Here is a 17,894-nt window from a genome sequence, read left to right as displayed (position 1 = left end):
AGTTTTTGTGTTTCAGAGAAAGTAAATACCTCAGATGAGGGTTGTCAAGCTGATGTAAAACTCTTGGGTGGTTTTTGGTTTAATTTCCTTGTTTAACTTCCTCAAATATAAAATATTCAGCTATGCTTAGCTTTGTGTATCTACATATCTAAGTATAAAATTATATGACACTTCATTTTCAGTAGAGAAAATTATTGTGGCTGCATTAAAATAACTACTTATTTCAACCTCAGTAAAGCCTTCTAGCACTCTCAGAGCGAGTAGGAGTCAACTCTCCTTTGAAATGTGGTCTAGGATGAGTTAACCATGTGGTTTGTTTGCTTAAAGCAGGACATGCTGACAGTGCAGCTTTTGTACTAGTTAGAGAATTCAATAATATCAGGTACTGTTGTTTTCTTCAAAAACCTCCTTTTCAACTCTTTTATGGTTCCAGTGGAATTCATTTTTAAGAGGTGTGTTAGTTTCTTAGCTACTCAGGGGTCAGCTACAGCAAACTGATACTCTCTAAAAAAGATTGCCCTTTCTACTTTGTAGAAAGAAAATGCTAAAGATTGTTAGTTCTTCCAGGTAAGATGGCAGCTTAAGAGACATCTTTGTACTGTTGAGGAAGAGAAAGGAATCAGGCTAGAAAGCGATAGACTTAAGTTCGTGAGAGAAAATGCAGAAGAGGAAATTCGTAAAACCAGGTGAGACCTTTACTGGGAAGCGTCAGGAGTGGCAGCTGACTGGTGTCCAGGTGCCCCGTGCTCTGGTTTGCAGTAGGGGGAGGTATTGGTTTGCAGGAAGAGGTATTCTTTCCTCCCGGACACTGGCCTTACAGCAACAGCAAAGTGGAGAGAGACCGACCGGGCTACAGAGACAAAACTGGGGCCTGCCTGAGCCACAGACCAAGAGACATCAAGACAGCACAGACTGTGGAGATGGGGATCGACCTGAAACACAGAAATCTGAAGCTATGTTCGTCTGTGGGGGCAGTGGTAGTGGTACCACTGAGTGTCATGGCCTGGGTGAGCAAAACAGGCAAGGATGAGAAATGCAAGGCGGAGTTGGGCCCTGTCTCCCTAAGGGGAGGAATACACTGCTGGAACTGGACCCCGCCTCACTGATAAGAAGGGATTCACCTCTGAACTTGGCACCAGCTCACCGAGGGCAGGAGTGCACAGCTTACACAGCTGAGCTGCCTGCAGGAAGCTCAGACCAGCTCAGTCGTGAAAGGGCTCCCTCAACCTGTGGACTTGCTTTCTGGTTGTGTGGGGAGCTCCAGGGAGGAGGACTTTGGCGACAGATCTGTCTTTGAGTCATTTCATCTGCTGTAAGTAGCCTCAATAAAACTCACCGGTTCACCAAGTCCGACTCTGGTGGTATCCTGTACTTTGGTCTGTTGTCTCTCTCTCTCTCTCTAAAACACTGAAATGATTCTAGTTCATGACTGAATTTCTTTCAGCTGGGGACACAAAGTCGTACACATACAAATCAGTAAATGTAGCATGGCTTGTGAATACATTGAAACACATGATTTCCCCAAGAGATGCAGAAAAAGCCTGTGATGAAGTTCAACATCCCTTCCTAATAAAAGCCTCAAGAAAGCTAGTGATGGAGGGAACTTACCTCAATATGACGAAGCCTATTTCTGAGAAACCAATAGCCACCCTCCTGCTAAATGAGAAAATTGAGAAGGCTCCTTCTAAAATCAGGAGTGTGACAAGATGCCCAATCTCTCTACTTGAAGGGCTTGAAGTCCCAGCTGGAGCAGTAAGACAAGTGGATACAGCTAGGATGGGAAGAAGCCAAACCACACCAGTTTGTAGGCAGCATGAGCCTATATTTAAAGGACCCCAAAAATTCTGCTGTGCAACTTTTTCATTTAATTAATACTTTCAGCAAAGTAGCAGGTTATAAAAGCACACAGAACCAAGTGCCTTTTTGATCTATCGTGACAAAGTTGTTGAGAAAGAAATCATGGGAAAAAAATTTCTTCTTACCATAGCATGAAAAATTAACCACTTTATAGAAATAAAAGACCTGTACAATGAAAACTGAAGAAGGCACTTGATGGTGGGAAGACCTTCCGTGATTGTGATTTGATAGAATAAATAGCCTGGAAATAGTTTACATCACTGGAAATTGTCTACTAAGTCAATGTGATCACTTTTTCAGTAGTGAAAAAGCAACCAGAAAATTCACATGGAAACACAAAAGACTGAAAATAGATGACGGTGCAATCTTAGGCAGAAGGAGCGATGCTACTGAAAATATCTGCTGTCAAATTACACTATAGACTCTAACAACATTGACTACAAGGCACTGGCACAAAACCATACAATCAGGGCAATGGAATACAACTGAGGGCCCAGAGGCAAGCCCAAGCCTCTACAGGACCCTGCGTTTTAGTGAAAAGTCCCAAAGCATGCTTTAGGTCACAGTTAGCCTTTTCAATGAATGGTTTTTGGAAAACTAGAGGCTCCCGTGGAGAAGAATGAGGCAAGATCCATGTCTCTCGCTCTGCACAAGAATCAGTTCAAACTTGATCAGAGAACTTAAATTAAAACCAGAATCTCTGTAATTGGCAGAGGGAAATATTTCAACATACGGGCATAAGAATGAGCTCTTTGAAAATATTGCGGGTAATACAGGTAATTACCCTGAGAATTGGTGGATAAAATTTCATGAAACTAAAATGCTTTCGCACAAGAAAAGAACTCAGTAGGGTGGAGTGACAGTCCACAGAATGTGAGAAAACCTTTGCTAATCACACGTCTAAGAGGGCATTGATACTATAAAGAACTCCAAGAGTTGCCCATCTAATGATGTCATAAGCCAGCCAATGATGCCCTGACTAATGAATATAACTGATATTGATCAAAGAAAAAAAATACAAATGGCCAGTGATTATTGGGGGAGGGTCTCTGGTATCCTTAGCCAATAAGGGAAATAAATACAAATTAAAACAGCTTCGTGATTTCATCTCAGCCCAGTCAGAATGAAGGTCAAGCAGATAAATGAGATTATAAGGTGGGCTCTGTAAGACAACTTGGAGAGGAAGTACCTGGGCTTTTGTCAAGCGGTTGTGTTTCTGTTTGCACTACATTACTGCCTTTCTGCCCACCATTGGCCACTGCATGGGGTTAAGAGCAAAGACCCCTTCCTGCCTTGCAGCTTCCCTAGTAGCCCAGCAGTCTGCTCTATGCGCTCTATGAAGGGGCAGCCCAAAGCATGCTCTCAGGCACTACGAGCATCCTCTGGTCCAAGTTCGACATCTTCCTGTGTTTTGATGACAGATATTTAGAATCACTTTGTATCACTGCTTATGAGCGTCCAAACCACAGTCTGCATTTCACACCCACAGGTAGGTGACAGAGTACTCACGCTAGACTGGCCTTCAGGATGCACCAACCTTGTGACACGCTGCCCTGATCTTTAGCCCCTCTGTTATGTGTTTCTTTTAGGGAAGGAGGAGGGCATGGAACCAGGGGGGATTGGCCACAAACACAAGGGCTTTTACAATGGCTCTGCTCCTGTGCAATACAGATGACCACAGAATCCCTGTTTGCAAACCTTACCTGTATCAGATGCAACAGAAATTCCTCATCCTCAAAGGTGTGCCTGTAATTGTGAGGTTCAAAACAGAGCAAGGCATTATGGGACAGAACTTTAACACCTGATCTCTACAGAAGCAGCTGGCCAGCGGTTGTGTTCTACTAAAGGGAGTGACCTCATTTAGGAGTCAATAGCCACTAGCACATTTGTTCTAGCTTTAAGATTTTGAGGTCAAAATAGACACTGAAAGAAAGTGCTTTTGGGGAGACTGAATCTATGATCTGTGATTGGTAGCTTGATTATCCTTGGTATTGAAACCAAGGCAGAGGACTGCATTGTCAAGACGATGACAAACTCAAATTACAAGCACAGAGGATAGAGGGCCATAAAAAAGAGCCAGCTTTCGACCAACATGTGGCTGCCCCAAAAGAGACACATAACAGAGGGGCTGAAGATCAGGGTGGTGTGTCCTAAGGCTGGTACATAATGAGGGCCAGGCTAGTGAGAGCATCCTGTCACCTACCTCTGGGGTCTCATTACGAAGGGAGTGAAACTCGGATTTTGAAGTTCGTAAGCAGCAACGCAAGGAGATTCCAAACGCCTGTCATCAAAGCACAGGATGATATTGAGCTCGGACCAGAGGATCCTCCTGAAGTCACACACTGCCAAGGGGCCCTTGTGATTGACACGGAGATCACATCTAGAGGTCTTAATTTCAATTAGTAACCCTAACTGCAACCATTGAACTGGCTTTTGACAGAGATGGTGAAAAATAAATACTCTAGTCCATCCATGAAAGTATTGATGTTGTTACTTGTGGTCCTAAACTGGTCATCAGGATTTGCCAGTCCATTCAGTTCATATGTCTACCCCGGGTTCTGGGTGTCTACCAAAACTATGAATCTTGACAAGGGTTGGAAACCCTTCCAAAACACTAACACTGCTTTCACAACCTCACTGAAAAGCCCTGATACCTCATGCAGCTTCTAAGTGGGTGACCTTTTACCAGGAGGAGTATCGGATGGGTGCAGAGAGTACTAGATTGTATTTGATCTTGTCCTTTTGAAAACAATGCAGTGGCTACTTTGAATCACATATATGATATCAGAGGCGGCTGATGTGTCTGCTTGTGAACTACAAGAACATTTTACTTTAAAATTTTAGTTTGAGAGGGAAAGAAATATTTACACACAGAAGAATGTTCTATAGTAATAAGACTCCATTAAGTTTTTTTTTTTTCATTAGAGGGTTGAACGAATAGCCAGATGTAGGTGAAGGGACTGTTTGTCATTTCTGTAGCACGACTCAGCTGTCCCTGTGAAACAGTGAACATGCATTCAGGGTCCAACGATTCTCAGTGTCTGTCCTTTTAAGAGAAACTTAAACTGTTACATCATTACCCCTCCTTAGTAGGGAAGCCTCATTCCTGTGTCTACATTGCCTCTTGGTCTCTCTTGGTCTCTGTCACCCAGCGTGTTTCCCAGTGTGAGCTGTTGTGGCGTTGTGTTTGGTGTCCATGCCGTTGGTTTATGATGCTTGCACAAACATACACACAGGGACGAATAGACAGCACCACTGGATGATAAAATGTGCCAGCTTCTCAAATGTCTACTTGAGGTTTCTCTTCGCTTTTCTCTAACAGGGGATTGGACTGTCTCTCCAGAAAAAAAACCAGCAAAAAATCTGCTTTTATAGTTATTCTGCCAATAAAAATGGGCAACACAGAGGGGTTTTGTTAAGGTATTGCCTTTTCGTTGTGATTTTGCATTTTTATCCAGCATGTATTTATGAATTTATTACATTTGGTGTTTAGAAAACATAAAATTAAAAAAGCAACAACAAAGAAGAAGACAAAGGACGAAAACATAAAACTACTAGTGAAAGTATGGGGTGAATGGAACATTTTAATTCTGCTGGGGGAATGTCGGTCTGATGCAGTTACATTGGAAAGAAGTATTCAGGTCACTCATGAAACTCAAAATAATCATATGTCAACCGAGCTGCACCAGTCCCTGTGTGTACCTGGAGGACTTAAGTCAGCGTTCTGCTGAGATCTGCACACCCATGTTTACTGATGCACCACTTACACAGCCAAGATGTGGAACAAACCTACAAGTCCCTCAGGAGGTAAGTGAAGGCATTTGGTACATGGACGGTGGGGGGGTGTTATTCAGCTGTAAAGGATGATGGAAAATGGATGGAGAGCATCACATTAAGCGAAAGAAGCCAGACTCAGAAAGACATGCTATGGTTTCGCTCGTATATAAAACACAGATTGACGTGTGTATGTGTGTGTGTGTGTGTGTTGTAGTGTGGATATAGAAAGAAGGTATGAAAGGGGAAGAAAAGTCTGAAAGGGGAAGTCACAAGAAAAGGTGACGGGATGAGTATGATACAAGCTATAAGCAGGAGGAGGGAGGGGCTGCTGGGGTGAGGAAGGGGACTAATAAAGGAAGAAGACAGACAAGAGGGCACTGATGATAAGAATAGAAGCAAAGTATAATGTCATAGAGGCAGGAACATGAAACGTCACAGTGAAACCCACAGTTTTGTATGCTACTGAAAAAAAAAACCTAATAAACGTTATAAATGTTAAAAGTTAGTGTTAAATTTTAGAAATGTTATAAATATTAAAACAGGTTTAAAACTTAATAAATGTAAAATAACTTAATGTTAAATGTTAAAAACAAATGTTAAACTTAAATAATAAATGTTATTTATTATCGTTAAATGTTAAACATCTAGAAACTTAAAAGAAAGTAACAATTGCTATTCATATAGGTGTGCTTTTTATAGAACAATAACTTCTAAAATAGATTTTATTTAGTTATTTGCTCAAATTTATTTATTTAAAAAAAGTGTGTGGACTGTGTGTGTGTGTGTGTGTGTGTGTGTGTGTGTGTGTGTGTGTTCATGCCACTCCTCTGTGCATGTTGGGTCAGAGGACAACTTGCAGGAGTCAATAATTTCCTTCCACTGTGTGGGTTGTGGGAACCGAGCTCATGTCCTTAGGCTTGGAAGAACCAAAGAGACCCACAGTTATTCTGTATTCCACGCATAACTTAACGAGGCTCCCCACCTCATGAGAACCCACAGAGTCTTGGCACTTGGGTAGAACCTGGGCCTTATAGTCACCGCTTTTCCCGCCTCACTGCAGACATGCTCTGTAGGACTGATTTGGGGCCTCCATGGCCATGATAGTGTCTGGCTATTCTGACCTCTAGTCAGCTAGTGCCCTGAGGGGTCAGACGCTCATCAGGTGAAGTGTGTTTACGTCACAAGGTCTCTGGCTTTCAGAGTCTAGGTTAGTTTTTCTCTCCTCTTAGTTCTTGCAGGATGCTGCATCTGAATTAGAAATGTTAAAATGTTCATTTATAAAAAGTTCATAAATAGATCTACATATATAGAGATGAGTAACTGTACGCCATCTACAGAATTTTTAACGAAATAGACATTATAAAAATTCAGTACCTCAGAACACTTTTACAAAAACGAAACCGGTAACAACCATAGGCACAGATTCATACAATAATCTGGATAAGATTCAAAAAGCTCTGTGACTTTCATTTTAGATATGTCTTTGTGGCTGGCTGACTGCACATCATGTACATAACCCAAGGATTCCCCCAACAAAATGGGGTGCCATCCAGGAACCCTCAATGAAAGATGTGGCTTGCTTTCTCAATTTCCTTCTCCTTATACCAGGCACCCAGTCAGATGAGACCAACGATTTCTGCTTCTATTGTTCAGCCAGACTGTGAAAATGTAAAGATGTACACTCTGTTCGCTAGAGCAACCACTGTCACTAGTGGACGTCATAAAATGCAGTCTGAAGATACAGTCAAGATAGCAAGATAGCAGGAAAAGAAAATGTCCTGTGAGGGAGACACACACGCAGGTATATCCACCCCAGAAAGGGATCGCAGATCAAGTTAACTGGGGTTACTAACAGGAGTATGGGGGGAGGTTCCTTATAGGAGTGGGGATGACTTAAAAGCAGCTACTTTCCTCAAAAGTCCACCCCAGGACCGGTGATAACTCATGAAAGCTGGAATCCTGGAGCAAGCAGACCCCGGGAAAGCTCCTCTGGGTAGCTTGGCTGGTAGGTCTCCCCTCCCAGCAGCTGTCCACTGTGTCTATAAATTTGTTTAGGGAACTTCGATTATATTTCAACTTTTCTCTTCCCAGACTTGGGATGTTTGTTTACTGCCGCTTTGTCCACTCGGAAGGAATGTTTCAATTCAGAGGAAACAACTGTTCTACAAGGGAAGGGAGGAGGAGATACGGATGGTATCAACAGAAAACAAAAAATAAAACAGAAAACATAACTACAACAATTTCTGGACCAACTTGAGTGTAAATTCAATACATGTTTCAATGGAAAAACAAGGGAAGGGGCCACGGCCAGCTCTAGGCATGATAACCTAAACTGTCACATTCAAGTGTGGGGCACACATGCACACACACACACACACACACACACACACACACACACACACACACGTAATTTTTTTTAAAAACCAAGAGAAGAGGAAAAACTTTAAGTACTAATTGGAAATCAAAGATTTCAGGCAATGGCCTTGCTTCTGATGATAATTGGTGAATTCTAAACTACTTATTTATAGAGTTGTATAGGCTCTCAGGCTTCTGAACGGTTTCAATGTCTTGTATTCCAAAATCTTTGGGAAAATATTCTTAAATTTAAATCTGGAGAAGCATGATTAAATTCTGAGAGTTTGATTTTATTCAGGGTGCCCTGGGGTTTTTATGCAAATTGAGCTGTTTTCTCAGTGTCAAGCTTTGCTTGTGATTTGATTAGTTCTTTGATCTGTGTATACATCCTCAGAAGGTCACTCCTGTGTATACATCCTCAGAGGGTCACTCCTGTGTTCCTTCCCAAGACAAAAAGGTGAGCCTCTTGATAGATTTTCTAGAATAGGGAAAACGACCCTCTATTCCACTATAGTTTCCATCTTGATACCATTCCCTAGACAAGAGCCTTTCTTCCAGGAAGACTCCAAGGTCTGTCACTCCCTTTGTTTCCCAGAAAAGTAATCCAGTGGCTGGCATGTGGCAGATACTTAGTAACCATATACTGTAATGTGATTCTTAGCCTAGGATTTAATTTACAATTGCCTGTAGGATACATTTACCTGTGTGTGTGTGTGTGTGTGTGTGTGTGTGTGTGTGTGTGTGTGTACACGTGTGCGCGCACTGCGGGGTGCATCATCCTGTCACTCCTGTATAAGGAGGCTAGGAGGGGATATCAGGTGTTCTGTCTTTTGTTCTTCCTTATCCCCTTGAGGCAGGGTCTATTACTGAACCTGGAGCTTGCAGCCATACTTGGATTTTATATAGGTGTTGGGCAGCCAAAGTCAGGCCTTCAAGTCTGTGTAGTATCAAGTGCTTGACCCCCCTACCGCCGCCATCTTGCCAGCCTCTTATTCATTAATTAAAAATGTAAACACATTTATATAAATACATACACATGTATATATATTATATGGTTAAAGGTTTCTATTTTAAGTAGATTGTTTTAGGAGTTTAATAAATGAACACATGTACGCAACTACTACCTAAATAAACAATTCCATCACGTCCTACATTCTCTTGAGCCATTTGCCATCTAGGCTGCTCTCCCATTCACATGCAAACTAGATGCACTCAGCAGTCCAGTTCATGGCTTTTTTTTGTGGATATAATCTTTTGAGATAGATTTGTTAACATGTTTTAGTGGCTTATTTTCTCTTTTCCCATTGTTTCTACAGGCTTCACTTTTAATCTGTTGATGAAAATTTAGTTGTTTCAATATTTCGACTAATACTAATGAAATTATGATGGATTTTGAAAGAAAACTTACAGCACAGAACTGTTTTCTGTGTGCGGAATGGATGAATCATTAGGGCAGACACACAGAGAGAAAACTCACATTGTTTTAAATCTTGCTTTCAACAGTTTACTCTCATGTCAGCAATGCTTGAGTGCTTGCTACGCTGTATCTTCACTAACACTTAGGATCCTGAGTGGTTTTGTTTTGTTTGGTTTCTTTTTACTCCATTGGCTAAACAGTGGTTTCTCACGCTCATTTCAAAATTTTTATGTCCGCATTTCTGAATTCCCAGTCATTTCCATCTTACCAGATGGCACTTTGGATTTATAGCTTAAAAAAATGTAATGATTATACCATTTTACAGGAAAAGGAATTAAAATAACAAACCATTAATTGCACCATTTTCATTCTCTCTGGGTAAAGGGTATCTTTCTTTGTTACATTTTAGTATCTAGCATGTGTCTGGTGAATCATCTCTACATGTATTATCTGCTGTTATGCAGTAAACTCTCCTGAATTGTATGTCCCCAGTGGTTCTGAGTTATATAAGAAAGCATGCTTAGTAAACCACAGAAAGCAAGAAAATAAGCAAGACCTTTCCCCCCATCATCCCTGCTTCAGTTCCTGCTTTGAGTTCCTGTCCTTGCTTCCCCTAAGGGTGGATCGTGATCCTAACATTCAAGCCAAATAATCCTTCATCTCCTAGTTGTTAACTTGACACAAGGTAGGGTCATCTAGGAGAAGGGAATCTCAATTGAGAAAATGTCTCCATAAGATGGACCTAAGGCAAGTCTGTAAAGCATTTTCTTGACTAAAGAGTAATTGGGAGGGCCCGGCTCATGATGGTTGGTACCACCCATACACTGGTGGTCCTAGGTGGTATAAAAAAATTGAACAATCGAGTAACTTCTTCCTCTATGACCTTTGCTTCAGTTTTTGTCTCCAGGTTCCTGTCCTGCTTGGGTTCCTGGTTTGGCTTCCCGGAAGGATGGACTGTGATCCAGAAATGTAAGCCAACGAACCCTTCCTCCCCAAGATACTTTTTGTCATTGTGTTTATCTCACCAGTAGGAAACAAACTAGAACACAGAGTAGACTGGAATCAAATCTGGCAGTTAAGTCACCTGGACTGTGGTGGTTCCCAGGATCTTCAGAGCAGGTGAGCTGTTCAGAAGGCCACAGCGTCTTTGGAAATAAGAAGAACAGGATCACAACACAGAGGGGAATAATGAATGCTTATTCAGGTTGGAATCCTTAAAAGACCTGACATATTTAAAAAGCCTACTTATAATTTATTAAAACTAGTCTGTGTATTTCTGAAAAATCAACATTAAACTGAGTAGGACAGCTTTCTATAACTTAAAAAAAATGCACTTGGAAAACCCACAAAGTTAGTGAGTGACGTGTCTTCTTGGATGTCTCAATCAGGAACCAGAGTTTTCCATGGGAGGTGGCAGAAAGTGGGCTTTGTACACGCTTCTGGAATGCAAGAATGAAGGAGGAGTAGAGAGAGGCTCAAAGTCCTCCTCAAGAATGCAGGCACCAAGTCAGCTTAAAAGGTGAAGCCGGCAGAGTGGCTGTAACTGAAGCCTAGATGACAATCCTGAGGTAGAAACAAGTCAAATTGCCTCCCTCATCTATGAAGAGATCCTCTTGCTAAAGATGTAGCCGTTATGTGTCCCTTCCCCTCTCCACCTGGGCAAGTGCCCTGTGCAGTTAGAAGTACTGAAGAAACAATGAAAAGTTTCAGAGCAAACTCTGCTTTGGATACTGAGCAAGCTCAGTTTTCAGTCTTCTGCATAGTGTGACGTCGGTGACTCCAGATTTGAGTTGTGGGAGCATTGGGCTTCGTTGCTGGGTGGGGAGTCAGAGAAGACTCTTAAAACAGTCTATCCCTATTGTATTTGGCCTCGACCGAATCAACAACTGTTCGTGAGGGAGTGACTTTGGCTATTCTGAATAGTTGACTTCGAACAGAAGAAGAGGGGTTCAAATGTCTGGCTGTGGTAATAAGACTGTGTGTGGAGCAAAGGAAGAGTCGTGCTTCCCCTTTGTAAGACGCAGGGTGCTGTCGAAGAAATACAGGAGCCAGCCATAGGAACGCTCATCTGGCTTCCTGCGTCAGTGCTTTCTGTACTTGAGCCCAGGTTAGCCCCGAAGCACAACATCTGGCCAAGGGGCAGAAGAGCATCTTTGCCATCTCTTTTCTTCTCGGAGCATCTTCTAGAAGATTTTTGAAGACTGACATCCATGCTTTTGGTGGCACCAGGAAGTGGGTGACACGTACACCCCAGATAAGTCCTGTTCACCGAAGATGCTCAGATCATAGGGCGGGCCGGCGAGTTGTGTGTGGACACAGGGCACAAGCTGGGCGGGGAGGAGGGGCTGCCTGAAAGCCAGAACCGACTCCTTCGCTACCCGGCGCTCAAGGTACGCGGCGGGGCGGTACTTCCTGACCCCGGAAGAGAAAGTTGTTTTGGGGAAGGGGAGCTAGGAAAAAAAAAGGCACGGTGAGTAAAATGAAAACTCCGAAGTAGTTCTGCTCTCTCTGGCCTTCCGTTCCTGTCCACCTTCGGACCTTTTTGGGGCGCGGCTCCCTCTAGAGTCGCACGCTGTGCGAATGCCCGCGGAGGAGGGGACCGCAGGAGCACCGTCTCCCGACCCTCCGGGGAGCCGGGTCTCCAGGAAAACCCGGAGCGGAGCATCTCCGGCCGGGACACGCCCTCCGCATGCGGCCGTGTGCGCATGCCCAGTGCGCGGCGGCCGCGAGTAGGAAGCGGAGCGCGGCGGAGGGGGCGGTGGGAGGGGACGCTCCGACTGTGGCGAAGGCGCGGGACGCGGCGAGGGTTCCCGCGGCTTCCTCAGAACGTTCGGAACCGTGGAGCCCTTGCGAGGCGCGAGCGAGCTTGGGGCCAGCAACGAGTGCGGAGCGGGCGGCGGGCGGGGAGCAGCGGGGCGGCCGGGCGGAGCGGGCTCCGAGCCCCGGGCTCCGCGGCTCGGCGGAACACGACTCTGGTGTTGGAGGCGGCGATGTTCCACTGCATTCCCCTGTGGCGGTGCAACCGTCATGTGGAGGCCATCGACAAGCGCCACTGCTCGCTGGTCTACGTCCCGGAGGAGATCTATCGCTATGCCCGCAGCCTGGAGGAGCTGCTGCTGGACGCCAACCAGCTCCGGGAGCTCCCCGAGGTGAGTGCCCGCCTCACCTGGCGCGTTGGCCGGGTCCGTGCCATCCTCCGCTGACTGCTTCGCTTCGGGAGACTGGCCAGTGGGGAACCACTACTGCTCCTCAACCGCCCCTGTCCCTCCTTCCTTCCCGATTAACCCCATCCTCGAATAAAAGTTCTTTTCCATTTATACCGAAAGACTTGGTATTTAACAAGTAGTTACTTGGTGAGTGGAGAACCGTTCTGGTCCACTAAGTAGCTTAGATCCACGTCTGGGAACTAACGCCGTTTAGGTGGGTAGGTGAGAAGCCAGGTAGCTCACACTGTTCCCAGCTGGGGGCGACCATGCGCCCATCACGCCCTGGGGCCGATCGGCTAGCTGCCAGTTCTCCAGCTAGTGGCCCGGGGCTCCTCACTTTGGGCTTAAAGCAGGTTCCAGAGGACATTGGGACGGAGCAGCGCGAAAGTAAGCTTTAGTATCTCGGCATCTGTAAGGAATGTGCCCCTGGCCTTATCTCTGTGGGCTGTGCCCTGGAGAGATGGCGCTTTGTCAGCCTCAGTGGCCCCATGGCGGCGTTGGAGTGCTGGGCAGGAGGAGAGAGCTGCTGCAGGTGCCCAGGTTCCCGCCGCTGGGGCACTGCGTGCGTGGACCTGTTGCGTGGTTGGAACTGCGATGAACGAGTATAGTGGCTCCCGCTGCGAGTCAGCCCTGCTGCTGCTGCTGCTGCCTCCGCCTTTCCACCACCACAGAGCTTGCTTGGATCCGTCCCATTACTAACGCCGTACCTATTCAGAGTTGTTTACGAAAAAATAATCATCTGCCCTACCGAACTTGGCCAGTGACAGATACTGATTGCGCTTCTAGAAGGGTCCGGGCTGGGGTAGACGCCGAACTTTTAACCCTTGAATTTTCCTCAGGATTTTAGCTTTAACTGTTAAAGAGGACGCATCCCTAACCCAGGTGTACGGAGGAAGTAAGCCTGTGGCAATCCAAAGGTGCAGGAAATGGAAGACTGCTGGGAGGCCCAGAGAGCCTAAAGACCTGAGTCTCGGAATGTAAATGCCGTGTTTGTCCTTTGGTAACGCTAATGTCCTGCCATTTTCAAAGAAACTCTGATCAGATTTCTGGTTTGTTGGAACACGGGCTGATAACGATCTCCAGTGCTGACAGAGTTTAGAAAATTCGAAGTGTGTTTCTCTCAATACCTCAAGTGTATAGTTCATCTTGAATTAACTTTCCTTGGTTCCCATGGCCGCTTCTGTGTAATCGCAAAGATTACCCTCACTAGGATATCTGTAGCACACCCTTCCCACCCCTTAATTTAATTCAGTAGAAAAAACCATCCAGTTCCCTCAGGCGTGTATTATTTTGCAGGCATTTTCAAACACACGATCTGGTTTTTAGCTTCGCTATATTTTTCTTAAGTGGTAAGCTTTAAGTTGTATAATTTTTGAAATGTAGCAAATGTTACTTAAGGCTCTTAAAGGGATTTGAAATAAAGTTACTAAAAGACTTAGTAAATAGCTCTTGACTTTCCAGTGCTTTCTGTAGTATTTGTGTTTTATTGTGGAATTGGAAGCTTTCTTTGAGTTGGATTGGCTCTTCTCTCTCTTCTGTAATTTGTGAGTTTTTCTGTAGTGCTGGAGAGTTTTGCTAGGCATAGGAGACTGAGAATTTTGAAAGTGGCAGGTATTTCTGTAGTTGGTAAATGACAACTCCGAGACTCAAAATAAGGTCTGATGGCATTCTGTAAATACACTAAATAAACATTTCAAAACCAGAGGATGGCCTTCCTTATTGGTAAGTGTTGCTGTAATAGCCTTCAATCAAGGTCCTGTAAAATGGATTCCTCTCTGTCTTATTTTACTCAGACTGTTGGGTTTGTACATGCTAGACAAGAACAACAACTACCTTGACAGTCTGTTTCCTTCGGTCTTTCCCTGGGCTAGCCATTGCTCATGTCTGAGATCATGTAACTCATTACTACTGCTCACTGGTGCGTCTGGCTTCTAACCCCCAGCTCCTGTCTGCTCATTACCATATCACCCCTCTTGCTGGAAAGCTTCAAAGATTCTTAGTGTGCTGGCCATACCAGCTGTGTGTTTTATTGCCTATAATTTGGGAGCACATCCAGCAGGGAGGCCTGCACCCTCTACCTGGGCATCAGGCTTTGGGATAATGATAGATACCCTCTCTCCACTGAAAGGTCTGCAACCTCTCATTTGCTCCAACATTTTCATTTACAAATTGAGACGCGGAATTGCAGCGCTTTTTCTCAGGGCTCTGTACTTCGTTGGATGGAGGCAGTGTCTGGCTACCTCCATTTACTGACAAGTCAGACAACTGCAACCGCATTGAACACATAGGATGAGGCTGGCCTGTTCTGCTTCACACGCCCAGGAAACCTTAGCTATTTATTTAGACCCTCCTTTTTGAGTCATGTGACTTAGACTGGGCCTTGTTAAACATTTATTAAGGTACCATCACTTACTAGTTATTACGAGTATAGAGATTAAAGAAGCCATGATTCTTATGAGCTGTTCCCAGTCTTGTGGGGAGGGAGACTGATGACTTAAATACTGATGTGAGTATGGGGTGGGGAGGGTACCTCATCTCCTCTGCCGACTCACCGGCCACAGACACGTTGGTAGTAACTTACCTAATCTACTTCAGAAGCAGCCGAGCATTGTTCTGGCTTCTCAGCAGTGCAGGTTGAGGGTCAGGACCCTTGTCTTGAGCTTGCCTTTGGTTGGATGTCAGTCATTCCACTGACTGCCGCTAGATTCATCTGGCTTCAGCTGTCCTTGCAGCTAGATTCTTTTGTTGTCTGCACTAACAATCCCACTCTTAACTCCTTGAAGTGCCTGCATGCCTTTGTTCTCTCCTGCAAGCACGGAGAGCCCCAGCCCTGTACCCAGGAGGGCTTGCTCAATAAACAGTTACTTTTCTAGAATTTTCTGCTGTCTCCCCTTGGCCTGTAGCTAATCTTTTGTTGATTGTCCCATGAAAGTATTTCAAACACCAGTCCCCCACCCCTTATTCTTTCTCATATCCTGACTTACTTGTTTGCTGGTTCTAGGGCAGTTATCATGACCTAAGCTCAAACCATATATGTTTACGTGTCCCTCGTCTGTCTACCCAGCTAAATCATTACCTCCACAAGGGCAGGGGTGTTCATGGCTGAACCTAGGCCACTGTGTGGTACACTGTGGGCCCTCAAGTGCTTGTTATCTCTGCGACAGAAGAGTCTGGCATCGGTTAATGAGTCCTCATGTGTTGACCTCAGAAAGCTGCCTACCTTCTTGGCCATCGAAATTCCCTTCCTGTGGCTCGACGTACAAGTCTGTAGAAATCACTTGTCTTTCCTTGGAAGGCTTTGACCGCCATCTCTCCTGGTACTAGAAGACACTTGACCACTTTTGAAGTAATTCTTGTACTCTGAACATTTGCCATGAACGTGACTTCAATTTTAGCCCCTCTAGCTTGCTCTGGCAAGGGGCCATCATACCTTTTCAGAACAAGTTAGCCATGTTTCAGTCAGGTCTTCTCTTTGGAAATGGTGTTTCTCCTTGGAATTCCATTTCTGAGGGACGGGGCATCCATCTTCCCTGTCTCCAACTTTGATTTTCCTCTCTGTCTTCTCTCCATGGCCTGTTTTTCCTCAAGTGCCTTCTTTCTTCTCAGTCTCTCACACTCACTTCCGTGGTTTCACCTGGATTCATATGGCCTTTTGGTCATCTTTTACCAAGGCTCTTTGGGCCTTGTCTTGAAGGGACAGCAGCGTGGCCCACATGCTGGATTTAGGTAGTTGAAGTCAGGGCTCTATCTCCCGGATACTCTCCTCCAGCCTTACTTTCTGCAGATGTTAAGATTACTGCCTGCCTTAGAGGGTTAGTCTGAGGCTTTAGCAGACCACTGTGAGCCATCTTTCTAAATACTGTGGCCAGAACTTCTTACAGTGTTTCTTAACTGAAGTGCAGAGGGCTCCTCCCCCTTTAAGGAGTTTGGTAAACCCTAATTAAATTTTCGATATGGTTTTCAGCAATTAGAGAAATCGCACATCCTGTAATGTCCAGATGACTTTATAAATGAGTAATTGTAATTGCATAGCTTTATCTGAGCGCTCCTTTTATTGGTCACAGCTGGTGAGGGAAGAGTCGATGCGGCTGTATGAGAGTCAGGCGATGCCTGGAGTTGGAAGAGAAGAGAATCTATTGCACTTGATTAGAGAGACATGACGGAGAGTGGAAGGGGTAACAGCCTCTGTGGTGTAGTTACTCAGAGTTAAATCCCAAGGACCCGCACCTGGTTAATATTAACACATTGCGAGCAGCCGAAATTGTAGCGTCTACAAACTGTTCAGTTGCTGTGTGATGTCAAGTTATTGTTGAGGTCTCCTCTCTCGTCTTTGTTGGGTTTTTAGAGTTATCTCACTTCCTGGTTACGGAAGAGCTGAGGCATGGGTGATAGACCTGTCTACTTAAGTGAGTGTATAATAAAGGATTCAATTAGTCAATAAAAGGCCAGTTACACACTTGAGGAATGGGATTAGAAAGGGGATTGAAGGGGATGTTTCCCCTACTGATCCACACATTTCTCCAGTTAGAGAAGCAGTTCATTTCTCAGCCATCCCGGTATTACTACACAGTCTAGCACTTCATGGCTTCCTGACTGCTTTCTGTGCTGCTTCACGCCTTCCCCATAGATCTCCTTAGTCCCTGCACTCAGAGGTGAGGAAACCAAGCTAGAGGAGCCGTGTAATTTCCCCGGGTTAGTAGAGATTGGAGTCTGAGAAGCATTTAGATAGTATCTGTGACATGATTGTTATAGCCAGCCCTCACCAAGTTCCAGCCTTTGTAGTGGGTTCTTTACACAAATCATTTTCCCTGGGCAGCATAACAACCCATGTTAGCCATTATACTTTCAGTTTTTCAAATGCAGGGAAATAAGAAAGTTAAGAGGATGTGATTATTAGACTTACCCGTCCCCCCACGCTGCACCCCCCCCCCCCCCACGCTCGCCCAGTGAGTGACCTGCCAGGGAGGCGGGGAAGCCTGGCAATGGGGACATTTGGGAGTCTCTATTGGAGGCTGCTAGAGCTTTGAGGAGTTTTGTGCTTTTGGGGGAAATGAGAGAAAGCTTTAGAGAGAGGGAAGACCAGGTGTGGAGATGGAAGGGGCCGCCTGAGGGTGGAGGCCAGCAGCCACCCTGTAGTGGGGTTGAGCCTGCCCTAAGCAGAGGAGGCTGTGGCATCTTAGGAAGGTGGTTCCTGGGGGTAGAAGGATCATGTTGGGAGCTGAGTCAGGAGCCCCTCCATGTTGTGGCCAGAGGAATGATGATGTTATTTGTAGGAAGAATAG

General features: G+C 45.0%; 1 protein-coding gene and 1 pseudogene across 5 annotated transcripts in view; one reads left to right on the top strand and one right to left on the bottom strand.

Moving 5' to 3' along the window:
• Positions 1-11,707: 11,707 nt before the first annotated feature.
• On the bottom strand, positions 11,708-12,435 carry LOC148004253 (uncharacterized; annotated as a pseudogene).
• Positions 11,827-17,894, top strand: part of Lrrc1 (leucine rich repeat containing 1) — a 115,819-nt gene continuing 109,751 nt past the window's right edge. The window contains exon 1 of one of the 5 annotated variants that reach the window (XM_087563116.1): positions 11,827-11,876. Coding sequence is in view for 1 of the 5 variants with exons in the window: in NM_001014268.1 (NP_001014290.1) it covers positions 12,397-12,555 (159 nt within the window). In the remaining 4 variants the exon portion in view is untranslated. 5 annotated transcript variants of the gene reach the window in all.

Source organism: Rattus norvegicus, chromosome 8 (assembly GCF_021556685.1).
Source record: "Rattus norvegicus strain SHRSP/BbbUtx chromosome 8, alternate assembly SHRSP_T2T, whole genome shotgun sequence".
Taxonomy (NCBI): Eukaryota; Metazoa; Chordata; class Mammalia; order Rodentia; family Muridae; genus Rattus; species Rattus norvegicus.
This window is presented reverse-complemented; position numbering and strand designations above follow the sequence as displayed.